The sequence below is a fragment of the Rana temporaria genome, chromosome 3, assembly GCF_905171775.1.
Source record: "Rana temporaria chromosome 3, aRanTem1.1, whole genome shotgun sequence".
Lineage (NCBI taxonomy): Eukaryota > Metazoa > Chordata > Amphibia > Anura > Ranidae > Rana > Rana temporaria.
Window position 1 is genome coordinate 431,423,397 of NC_053491.1, and position 12,241 is coordinate 431,435,637.

General features: G+C 43.0%; 1 protein-coding gene across 1 annotated transcript in view; it reads right to left on the minus strand.

Annotated features, from left to right (window-relative positions):
• Positions 1 to 1,141: 1,141 nt before the first annotated feature.
• PTGER1 (prostaglandin E receptor 1) overlaps positions 1,142 to 12,241 on the minus strand; it is a 32,450-nt gene continuing 21,350 nt past the window's right edge. Inside the window, exon 3 of the mRNA XM_040346339.1 lies at positions 1,142 to 1,819. Within this exon, the coding sequence (XP_040202273.1) occupies positions 1,574 to 1,819 (246 nt within the window). The 3' untranslated portion in view covers positions 1,142 to 1,573. The remainder of the gene's footprint in view (positions 1,820 to 12,241) is intronic.

Below are 12,241 nucleotides of genomic sequence, written 5' to 3' on the forward strand. Positions count from 1 at the left end.
ATGGTCAATGACATGTGGTTTCAGTTTTGTCTAAATTGCAAGTATCTACATTGGATGGAGCAGGCCACAGGTCAGCTGGAGAGATAACACTGGTCAAATGTCCATAAGCCCTAAAGCTATCTATACATGGAGCAAGAACTATTACTTTGCAATAATTTCACAGTGTATGGGGTATGAAACATCACATCAGAGAACCTCAGAAGAACATTGTCACACCTTAATCTCCAGTATATTGGAGATTTTCATCAAATTACCCAGTGTCCTCTGTTAAATATGCAGAGATAATCTAGCCCTGAATAGAGATAAGCCACTAGGGAAAGCTCTTCCAGTAGACAAAAAGAAATAATGGGCTAGATTCAGAGAGAGTATCAGTAGATACGGCGTCGTAACTCTGAATCTACGCCGTCGTAAATTTAAGCGTATTCTGGAAACCAGATACGCTTAAATTAGGCTAAGATACGAGCGGCGTAAGTCTCCTACGCCGTCGTATCTTAAGGTGCATATTTACGCTGGCCGCTAGGTGGCGCTTCAGTTGTTTGCTTTTTGTTTGTTGAGCTAGATACGCCGATTCAGAAACATACGTGCGCCCGGCGGATTTTTTTACGTCGTTTACGTAAAGGCTTTTTCCGGTGTAAGGTTACTCCTGCTATATGAGGAGTATCCAATGTTAAGTATGGACGTCGGGATAGCGTAGAATTTTGCGTCGTTTACGCCGTTTGCGTAAGTCGTTCGCGAATAGGGCTTTGCGTAAATTACGTTCACGTCGAAAGCATTGACTATTTGCAACGTGATTAGGAGCATGCGCACTGGGATACGGACGGCGCATTCGCGCCGTTCGTTAGAGACGTCATTTACGTGGGGTCATGTTTTATTTACATAAAACACGCCCACCTCTTCAGAATTTGAATTTGGCGCGCTTACGCCGGCAGATTTACGCTACGCCGCCGTAACTTAGGGCGCAGATTCTTTGTGAATCCAGCCCCAGCCTCACTAAGTTACGGAGGCGTATCGTATCTGAGATACGCTACGCTCGCACAAACTTACGGCGGGCTATCTGAATCTAGCCCATTGTGTATTTGAGGTGGGAAAGGATCTTCTGAGGGTATGGTCATTTCATATATGACCAACTTAAGACTGCAACGAGCAGCAACATTTTATTTTCAAGTCATCCAAGTCTTATACTGTATGTCTAAGCCCATGATCTGATTCCTTGATTTCTAGCATTCTCAAGACTACTATCATGCACATTCAAAGTTCTAATGAGGTGTCCAATCGTTTTTCTCTCAAGGACTTTTGCATTCTTGTGCAAGATCCATATGTACAGCAAGAGGTTGTCTTCTCTGCAGTGTTCTTGTATTTCGCCTTGTAATCATCCAAGGCCAAAATAAGACACATTCTTTGATTTGTAGAACTGGTTACTACAGCCATTCATGGGAAAAATTCCAATGATGTGTGCAATTTTTAATTTTCCAAGATCTTTGCATTCCTGTGTAAGATCTTTATGTACAACAAGCAGTTTTCTCCTCCACAGAGTTTATAAATTGTTCCTGTATGATGTTTTGGTGGAAGGAATCTATAGATGGCTGACTGCACTGCGGTCAGAGCTCTGGAAGTCTCCAGGATCCCAGCGGATTGGTTTTCCCCCTCGTACTCGAGCCACTCTCACAAAGATGCTGCAAAGACGGTGAAGCACCGAGCGGCGAAGGAGAATATACACCCATGGATCTAGGATCTGGTTGCAGGAGGCTAGGCGTACAGTTAACAGCAGCCAGTTGGGACCAGGGAGAGGGGTACCAGTCTGTAACATCACCACGGAGACCTGCGGAGAGGAAGACATTGAGAGTATAAAGACACATGTGATACAATCTAACACCTCATTAAAAAACACCTAAATGTACCTTTAAAGAAAATGATATGCTATAAATAAGGGAGTCGGGGAAGTGTTTTTGTTTTTTTATTTTACTAGGTCTTTAGTCATTTGGAATGGTAATATTAAAGCGGGAGTTCACCCTAAAAAAATGTTTTAACATTAGATTGATGCTCATTTTGTCTAGGGGAATCGGCTATTTTTTTTTAAAAACGAAGCAGTACTTACCGTTTTAGAGAGCGATCTTCTCCGCCGCTTCCGGGTATGGTCTTCGGGACTGGGCGTTCCTATTTGATTGACAGGCTTCCGACGGTCGCATCTATCGCATCACAAGTAGCCGAAAGAAGCCGAACGTCGGTGCGGCGCTATACGGCGCCTGTGCACCGACGTTCGGCTACTTTCGGAAAATCGTGACGCGATAGATGCGACCGTCGGAAGCCTGTCGGAAGACTGTCAATCAAGAAGGAATGCCCAGTCCCGCAGCCCATACCCGGAAGCGGCGGAGAAGATGTATCTCTAAAACGGTAAGTACGGCTTAGATTTAAAAAAAACTAGCCGATTCCCCTTGATAAAATATGAGCATGAATCTAATCTTAAAAATTGTAATTTCCGGGTGAACCTCCACTTTAAGCTCTTCCTTTTGCTCCACTTTTGTCGTAGACAAATTAAGCCCCATTGCTCAACTTCAGCCAAAACGTTTCCTTTTAATTCTTACAGAGTGGGGAAAGGGAAAAGCACTTATCAGGCTTTTATTATTTTCTGCTTTCCCATTTAGGGTGTTGTAAGGGCAGGAAATAATTAGATATAATTCCAATGGGAATAGGAATAGAGGGAAAGTCCATTTATTTAGTAAAATGATCTGGGGTTAAAACATCAGTAGGGTTTTTATTGCTTTCTTTTTCCTGGCCACTCTCATTCTTGTCCTGGTGTCATAAAGACAGGAAGAAAAGGAAATGTATCTAACTGGGACACAGGCAGCCATTAAAATCCGATTCTTAGGGCCCTTTCCCATATACGGATCCCGTGAGGAGCTGTACCGTTCTTATCCGCTTGCTCAGCGTGGACTGCTCCGTTGATCCCTGCTAAGCCGACAGGGACCGTCCTATCAGATCTCCGCTCTCCCCTATGGGGGGATCAGAGGAACACGGACCGTCTGTCCGTGTACACCCGATCCTGCAAAATAGGATTTTCCTCCGTCTGCAGAATCGGAGCATAGCGGACACCGATGAGATCAGATGTTCATCCGCTGACACCCGCTATCTCATAGGGATACATGTATGTCCCTTTTTCATCCGTAAACGGATGGATAAAAAAACGGACATACGGTCCGCTGGTGTGAAAGGGCCCTTATCCTCTTTTTAAAAAAAAGGGTGGAGATGGACTTTGAGCTCCACTAAAGTTGTATATCAAAGCTGTAATTCATTCAGATTAATCAGAAAAAAGATAGATATTGAGAACTACACCCAACCTGAAACTTGAGATAGGAGACAATCATCCATGCAAAATCCATACCTTCTAAGCAAGACCAGATAATGAGAATTAGATCTTATATAGAGAACATGAGGCAAGATGATACTATGCAGTATCCATACACGTAGAATAAGAACAGAATTAGACCCTGTGTACAGAACATGTAAAGCGGTACTATGCATTCTCCATACATACAGAATAAGAACGGATACTGAGAATTATACTGAGTATACAGAAAACATGCATTTTATATCCAGCACGTATAACAACATTTTCAGTATGGAACATCTATTTCAGCCTTTCAGTGTTCTTTCAGAGGTTGCTAGAGTTTCCTGGATAATTAATTTCTTTCTCTTAGATAAGTAACCAATGACACCAATGGTTACCATTTTTTATATATCTGTAATGACCACTATATCTTCCCAATATAGGGGACATTCTTCACCTTGATCACCAGAGTAATGGAATCCCTTACCAATGAGCACCAATGTAAGGTGAGATTTCTCCCACTGACTGCCAATCTAAGGGCACCCTTCTCCAATCCCCACTAAGTCTAACCGGACCACTCTCCACTGACCACCAAAGTAGGGGAGCTCTTCACTAACCACCAATGTAAGGGAACAGTATTTTTGGCCATTACTATTTGTTTATTTTCATTATTTTTACTGAAAAAAATTGTTATATAGAGCAGACCTGGGTGTAAAAGGGGTTATGTATGCCACATTCTTTATTTGGTCACGCCAACAGATATAGATCACTGTAGATATAGTAAATATAAGCAGGGGTTCCCTAAAACCCAGAAGATAGTTCAAGGGTTCCTTAATTTTTAAGGCTGGATTCACACTTGTGCAGTGTCCTGCTTCAGATGTGGGGCCATAGAAAATGGTACGGTACAATTAGGGCGGAGCTACTGGCGTCACACGATACATTCCACTGATTGGCAGACAGAAAAACTTCAAAGCGCACGTCAAAGGAAAGTGCAAAACAGACACCACGTTTTTTTCTAAACCCCGTATGGCCCCTATGGCAGTCCGACTTGCAGTGCAAACGCTCACCTGAATAGGCCGGACCATTCTAACCCTTCCAAACTGTACCGACCCGAACCGCTCCACTCAGTGGAAACGATGCATTAGTGAACTGACCCTGTATGTGACCTGCTATGATCCAATGGGCAGTGCTAATGTACTAACAAATATTTTGGGCTTTTGTCTGCACTTAAAGTAAAACTCCAGCAAAAAAAACTTTTTTGTTTATTTTTTTTTGATAGGCCAAGGAATATTTAAAACTTTGGTCACAAATGTACTACATGTGGCCTTGTTAGGGAGATTTCCACCATTGCTTCCTAGCAAGGAAACAAACCAACAACACATTTTTTTTTCTAGTAAAGCAAGGGAAGGTAGTGAAAGTGGATATATCCAACTCAAAGTGGGGTAAACCCCAGAACCATTACGGGCCAACATGTTGCCACTGCTGAAGGCCAAACCATTCACAATTACCTGCGGGAAAATCATTACATCAACCTGTCCTATGTGATCAGTTAGCCAGTGTCCACTAATACCTTAAAGAGACAGATAGCGTGCTTTGGGATTCTTGTGTTTTCTTGGGATATCCTGTTTAACACTCACCTTCCTGCCCACAAGTGATGTTGTTTGGATAATAAATTCTTCAAACACCCGGATTCTTTAACCCATTATATGCCAAGAAACTCAGCATGAGATGAAATAGTACTTGGAAGCTTCCAAAGCAATATGCCCTTGAAACCTATTTTTGGGTGAACCTAAGGAGTGAGTTTGCTCGATCCCAGATTCTGTTTCTCAAAAAGGTCGAAAGGATTTTTCCATTGTATTCAATGAAATTGCTCTGCCTTAGTTAAGTTATATTAAAGACTGTGTATACCTACCTAACTCAGTTGTCATAAATGAAAAGAAGCTTTGCTGGTAGTCCTGTTGAAATGTTGAGTGTTTAGTCTATGTTTAAGACTGTCCACTAGTTATGAACCTCAAACCGTATTAATGTGCCTTCGGCCCATGTACATGGATTGTGTTCTACCTTGTTGTTATTAAACAGTGTTATTTACTTCCACTCTTACATTCCCTTTGTGAGGAAATGGCATTTGATTGAATGTTGGAACCGTGCCCTGTTATGATGTTTTGTCACAGAGATCCTTTGATGAAGGAATGTCTCTTATGATTATGTTGAGAACATGAACTTCTGTACCATTGTCACTATCGTATGTTGATTGAAGGGATGTTATTTTGATGCACTACACTCAAAGGGACCGAAGAAATAGGCTTAGCCCACCTTACTGGACTGTAAACTGTATAAAGTGTGTCAAAGTATATAAAGTTAGGTTGCATTATTTTTTCATTACTGTGGGTCAGAATTATATTCTTTATTTTAAGGGTTATGTTAAATGAACTCAGATTTGTTAGTTTCTCTTAGAAGGTCTGATGTCTCCCCTTACCCTTCCGGACCTTCCAATAGTTCAGGGGTCAGTAATTTGTGATGCACAGTTAGGGGGTCAGTGATTTGTGACCCACAGTTCAAAGGTCATTAATTTGTGATGCAGAGTTCAGAGGTCAATAGTAAGTGACACAGTTCAGAGGTCAGTAGTAAGCAATGTCGACTTCAGGGGTCAGTAGTTGGTGGCGCAGAGTTTAGGCGTCAGTAGTTTGTAAAGCAGAGTTCAGAGATCAATAATTTGTGATGCAGAATTCAACGGTCAGTAATTTGTGATACACAGTTCAAGAGTCAGTAATTTGTGATGCACAGTTCAGGAGTCAGTGATTTGTGACCCACAGTTCAGGGGTCATTAATTTGTGATGCACAGTTAGGGGGTCAGTGATTTGTGACCCACAGTTCAAAAGTCAGTAATTTGTGATGCAGAGTTCAGGGGTCAATAGTAAGTGACACAGTTCAGAGGTCTGTAGTAAGCTACGACGACTTCAGGGGTCAGTAGTTGGTGGCGCAGAGTTTAGGCATCAGTAGTTTGCAAAGCGGAGTTCAGTAATTTGTGATGCAGAATTCAATGGTCAGTACTTTGTGATACACAGTTCTGGGTTCAGTAATTTGTGATACACAATTCAGGGTAGGGTTGCACCGATACTAGTATCAGTATCAGTGCCGATACCAAGTATTTGCACAAGTATTGGTACTCATGAAAATGCACTGATCCCTAAAACCGATACTTTCAGGCTCGGTTCTTTGAGCTGTCAGTGGGTCTACCCTGTTGACAGCTGAAGTGTTAAAGAAGTCCAGTAATTGGAGCTGTCAAAAAAAAAAAAAGCAGCTGGCAATGTTTATTAACAACATTGCTCAGCCACTGAAACACTAAAATAAAAAGAAACATTGTTTCTTTTTGTATCTTTCTGTTTCTTGATCTGCAGATCAAAGGGATGAACACATGTGGGTATGGCGCGATATGTGGCTCCAAACAAAAATAAAAGTCTGATCCACCTGCTTGCCTTAAAAGTTGGGGCAGCTTTCAAGCATTTTCCTGGGGCACCCCTGGAGACCTTAGATGGCACCCCAGGGTCCAAGGACACCCCTGTTGAGAAAGGCTTCCTTGGATGTGTGCAAGTGCCCCTCAGCGGTCCATTTATAAATGTTTTCACACAAGATTCACACAACTTTCACCCAAGGTTCATGTATTTTTTATATTTGTTCTCAGCTGGTAACGTGTGAAGCCTGGGTGAACGTTGTGTGAATATTGTGTGAAAACATTTATAAATAGTTTTTATACCAGCTACTGTTGATTAGTTCCAGCAGACTTTGCCAAAGAGAATATGAGTTATAAATATTAATTAGTTTTCAAATCTCTTTTAATGGGTTGCGCTAGAGAACTAATACATATTTGTGGCTGTGAAATTTCTAAACCTTCCAGAGGAGCTTTCTTTAAAAGCATATGTGTATTGTTTAAGCCTGCTTTTGGTCTGCATTTAGACTAAGGTGCTTTAGGCTGGATACTTAGGGGAAGTGGAGCTGAACTGTCCAAAAGAAGTGAAGCAAACCACAGGAAAATTCACAGTTAGTGATATTTAGGCCGTCTACAAGAACGTTGATGAACAATCACTGCATAAAAGCCTTGCTGTATGTACAGGGTGCCTGTACTTGCTATTCCCCTATGAAAACATATGCCTGGGAATTGTTGTAGGGTACCCTATTTAACTATCACCCTCCTCCACAGAAGTATAAAAAAAACTTTTTTAATAAAAAATTGTCGACTTACTAAAATGTATTAGGAGGAAATGTTCGCACACAGTATATAAGTTACTGATGTCTTTATATAAATCGGCACAGTCTGTTGGCAGCACAAATAAACTGTCCTTCAGCACTAGTATAAGTGTAGCGCCCTCCTAGGTAGGTGCTAGAAGAGAGTATAGTTTTTGATCTTTCTGCTTACCAGGAAGATGGTAAAACCATCTTTCTGCTTACCAGGGAGCAGGATCGATTGGTTAGGTCTGCTCATTGTACTCAGGTGCAGCTCAGCTTGTTTGACTGTCCCTCACTGGTCCAATAGGGGGGCATATTGGACAGTGGGAGGGGACCTGACAAGTGAGTGCAAAGGCTTTGTTACAGTCCTGGCAATTGGCAGAGAAGTGCTGCATTGCATGCTGGGATACTGTATTAATGCCCCAGGCATATGTGCTCAGGGTTAGTTGAGCTGGAGAACAGAGATCTGGAGGAAGGGGGGAGGGTTTTCATGCAGCCTTTGGTGGTTGACCCAGGGGCCTAGATAGATAGAGAAGCTGAACCCAGAGGTCATGCAGAGCTGACTGGAAGGGAGACACCAGGAAAGATCTGATTCTGCCTACTGTGAGTACAGATCTGTGTCTTTGGGGCTTGTCATGTGAGGGCCACCCCTTCAGCTAGAAGAGTCAGTGGACAGGTGTCAGTAAAGGGGATGCTAGAGAGTGTCCTGAAGATAATGTAGTGTATCAAGTCTGCTGCTAGTGAGAGCAAGAAGACTTAATTCCTCCATACCTGTGGCTGTATGGTTAAAGCAGTGTGACTGCTTCCACAGATAATCCTGTGAGGCCAAGTAAGAGTTGCCCTTATCCATTGTGAATAGTATCAGTTGGAGTATCCCACTAATCCCTGCTCCCATTCAAGTACTAAAATAAAATACAAAAACCTAAATACCCTGGACTGGTCATTGAGTAAAGCAGGAGTAAGGGTGGTATAGGTGGAAACTAGGGTTGTCCAGATACCGATACCAGTATCGGTATCGGGACCGATACCGAGTATTTGCGGGAGTACTCGTACTCGCGCAAATACCCCCGATACCTAAATAGAATACTTCCCCCCCTCTTCCCCCCCCGCCGCTGCCGCCGCATCGAGGGACATGGCTAGAGGGACATTGCTGCATATGTGAGGGACATGGCTAGAGGGACATTGCTGCATATGTGAGGGACATGGCTAGAGGGACATGGCTGCATATGTGAGGGACATGGCTAGGAGGGACATGGCTGCATATGTGAGGGACATGGCTAGGAGGGACATGGCTGCATATGTGAGGGACATGGCTAGGAGGGACATGGCTGCATATGTGAGGGACATGGCTAGAGGGACATGGCTGCATATGTGAGGGACATGGCTGCATATGTGAGGGACATGGCTAGAGGGACATGGCTGCATATGTGAGGGACATGGCTAGAGGGACATGGCTGCATATGTGGGGGACATGGCTGCATATGGGGGGGACATATTTAAAAAAAGTATCGGTATTCGGTATCGGCGACTACTTGAAAAAAAGTATCGGTACTTGTACTCGGTCCTAAAAAAGTGGTATCGGGACAACCCTAGTGGAAACCCCTAGCAACCAAGTGGAAACCCTTAGCAACCAGCTGCAGGTACCCAGGGAGAGGCCTATGAAGTCAACACTCAGAAAGCCCTACAGGGACAGTGCTACACAAGCAATCCAGAGAATATACTGTACCGGTATTTTACAAGAGATATTACTGGAGGGTGGATTCTGCTACCAGGGATAGTGACCCTTCTTGGCATAGGCCGTAGATGTTTCTGCTATCTGTACTCCACACCTCCATACCAGAGTGTACAAAGTGAAAAAGAAACCTTCGCTTAGCTATCACCCCTCATATGGAATCTGACCCTATGCCAAGCACTGTCCGTAAAAAGAGGGTTCCTTTCCCTACCACACACTTGCCAGAAGCATTCCAAAATGACATGGGGTCCCCTATTTAAAAGATTCCCTCACCCAAGTTGGCAGCCAAAATCTCTTAAAAGTTCAGGGCCAAATCCACAAAAGAGATACGCAGGCGGAACTGCTGTTCCGCCTGCGTATCTCTGTGCCTAACTTTGGGAGCGATCCTCAAAAGGATTTTTCCCAAGTTAGGCAGAAGATCCGACATCCGTAATTTAGTTACGCTGTTGAATCTTCGGATGCAGTACCGCATCCGCCGCTGGGGGCATTTCGAGTCGAAATCCCTCCTTGCGTATGCAAATTAGTACTTACGGAGATCCACAAAGCTTTAGGCATTGTGTGATTTGCGTAAGTTACGAATTTGCTTGCGCAAAACTAAGGTTGGTTTTATATGGACTAACTTTAGTAGACCATGCAAAACCATACCTTTTTTTCGATCGCCGCGTTTTTTTTTCAAATTTGATTTTTTTTTCCCGTCGCGTAACTTTTTTTTTTTCCCGTCGCAACTTTACGAACCCGTCGCTATTCACAAAGCCCGACGTAAACTACGTATGCGCGATGCACGTCGGGAAAAATGACGTCACACGCATGCGCAGTCCGTCCGGCGCGGGAGCGCGCCCTAATTTAAATGGGAATCGCCCATTTTAATTAGGGATCGCTTAAGATGCAAGGAGATCAGCTACACTGGCGCAATTTTAGAGGTAAGTGCTCTGTGGATCGCTACCTAAAATACTAAAATTGCGCCAGTGTAACTTTTCTGCCTAAAACTAAGATCCGCAATTTCTTTGTGGATTTGGCCCATAGTGTCCAATCAGGCTACTTTCCTCTCTCAAGAGTGTCTTGTACGGAATCACTAAGCGATCAATTCCCTTATGAGACCACCCTTGCCATGCAATAATGGCATGAAGCCACCTACAGGTGGGAAGGCTTACTGCACCTGCTCACAGACCAGAACCCAGATTATTCAACCTACTGTATTCCGAGGACTATTTCTAAAGTTGAATAATACTGCTTGGAAGCTTCACAAATTCTTTTAAATGAAATCTGTTGAGAACCCTGGAGTGATAGTATATCATTTGTGTTTACATTGGCATTCAGAGGCGTCTTACATACTTCATTGGGGTGAAAGTGGAAGGTTCCTTCGGTGCACCAAAATACCATGACAGATCCAAATATATAAATACATCCTCTGACAGTGTGTTACAAGTCACAGTCTTGGGAATCCAAGGACAACGTGTGGCTCCCAAAACACTGAGTAGAGAGACGCTGTTCTAGAAGAAAGGGAAGTTTCAATCAAATTGCTTTTCATAAATGTTTATGTATGAGAATAGAAGGAAAAGTAAGCCATAAACATCAAGAACATCTGAGAGAAGATGTGGAAACCAAAATAACTCCCATGGAATAGCACATAGGAAGATACTCGATAAGCAGTCAAATAAAAAAATGCAACCAAAAACCCTCCACTAGAATACTTTGAAGTACAGCAATGGGCTCTTTAAATAGATATAATATAGAGCACAATTTAAAAAAAGATGTTAACCACTTAAGACCCGGACCAATGTGCAGGTAAAGGACACTGCGTCGCTTTAACTGACAATTGCGCGGTCGTACGACGTGGCTCCCAAACAAAATAGAGCTTTCTTTTGGTGGTATTTGATCACCTCTGCGGTTTTTATTTTTTACGCTATAAACAAAAATAGAGCGACAATTTAAAAAGAAATTCAATATTTTTTACTTTTTGCTATAATAAATATCCCCAAAAAATTGATAAACATTTTTGTTTTCCTCAGTTTAGGCTGATACGTATTCTTCTACATATTTTTGGTAAAAAAAAAACGCAATAAGCGTTTATTGATTGGTTTGCGCAAAATTTATAGCGTTTACAAAATAGGGGATAGTTTTATGGCATTTTTATTAATAGTTTTTTTTACTAGCAATGGCGGCGATCAGCGATTTTTTTCGTGACTGCGACATTATGGCGGACACATCGGACACTTTTGACACTATTTTGGGACCATTGTCATTTTCACAGCGAAACGAGCTATAAAAAATGCACAGATTACTGTGAAAATGATCCTGGCAGTGAAGGGGTTAACCAGGAGGGGGGCGCTGTAGGGGTTAAGTGTGTTCTGAGGGAGTGTTATTACTGTGGGGGGCGTGGCTGTGCGTGTGACGTCACTGATCGTCTTTCCCTAACACAGGGAACAGACGATCACTGACAGCCACACTAGGAAGAACGGGGAAGGTTTGTTTACACTCACCTCTCCCCGTTCTTCCTCTCTGTGACCCGATGGCGGGACACCGGCGGCGATCTGGTCCGCGGGTCCCGCAGGCGTGGTCACGGAGAACAGGACCAGGTCGCAAGCGTGCCTCCAGCAGCGCGCTCGCGACCGGGCTCTTAAAGGCGACGTACAGGTACGTGCTTGAGCCCAGCCGTGCCATTCTGCCGACGTATATCGGCGTGAAGGGATCCTTAAGTGGTTAAATAAAATGAATAAAAAGGGGAGGTAGGAAAAGAAAGACATCTTAGTTTGTTAACTATCAAGATAGACATACAAGATAGTTAACAAGCCAAGATGAAGAGAGAGACATGAATAACGCATAACACATACTTAAACATCAATACTGAGATCATTAGTACACAGACACATGGAGCTTTGGAAATACTCCAAAGATTATGGGCGCAATGGCAAAGTGAGTGTTGTTAGAACAAGGACTAAGAGAGAGTGATGGAAAAAGCA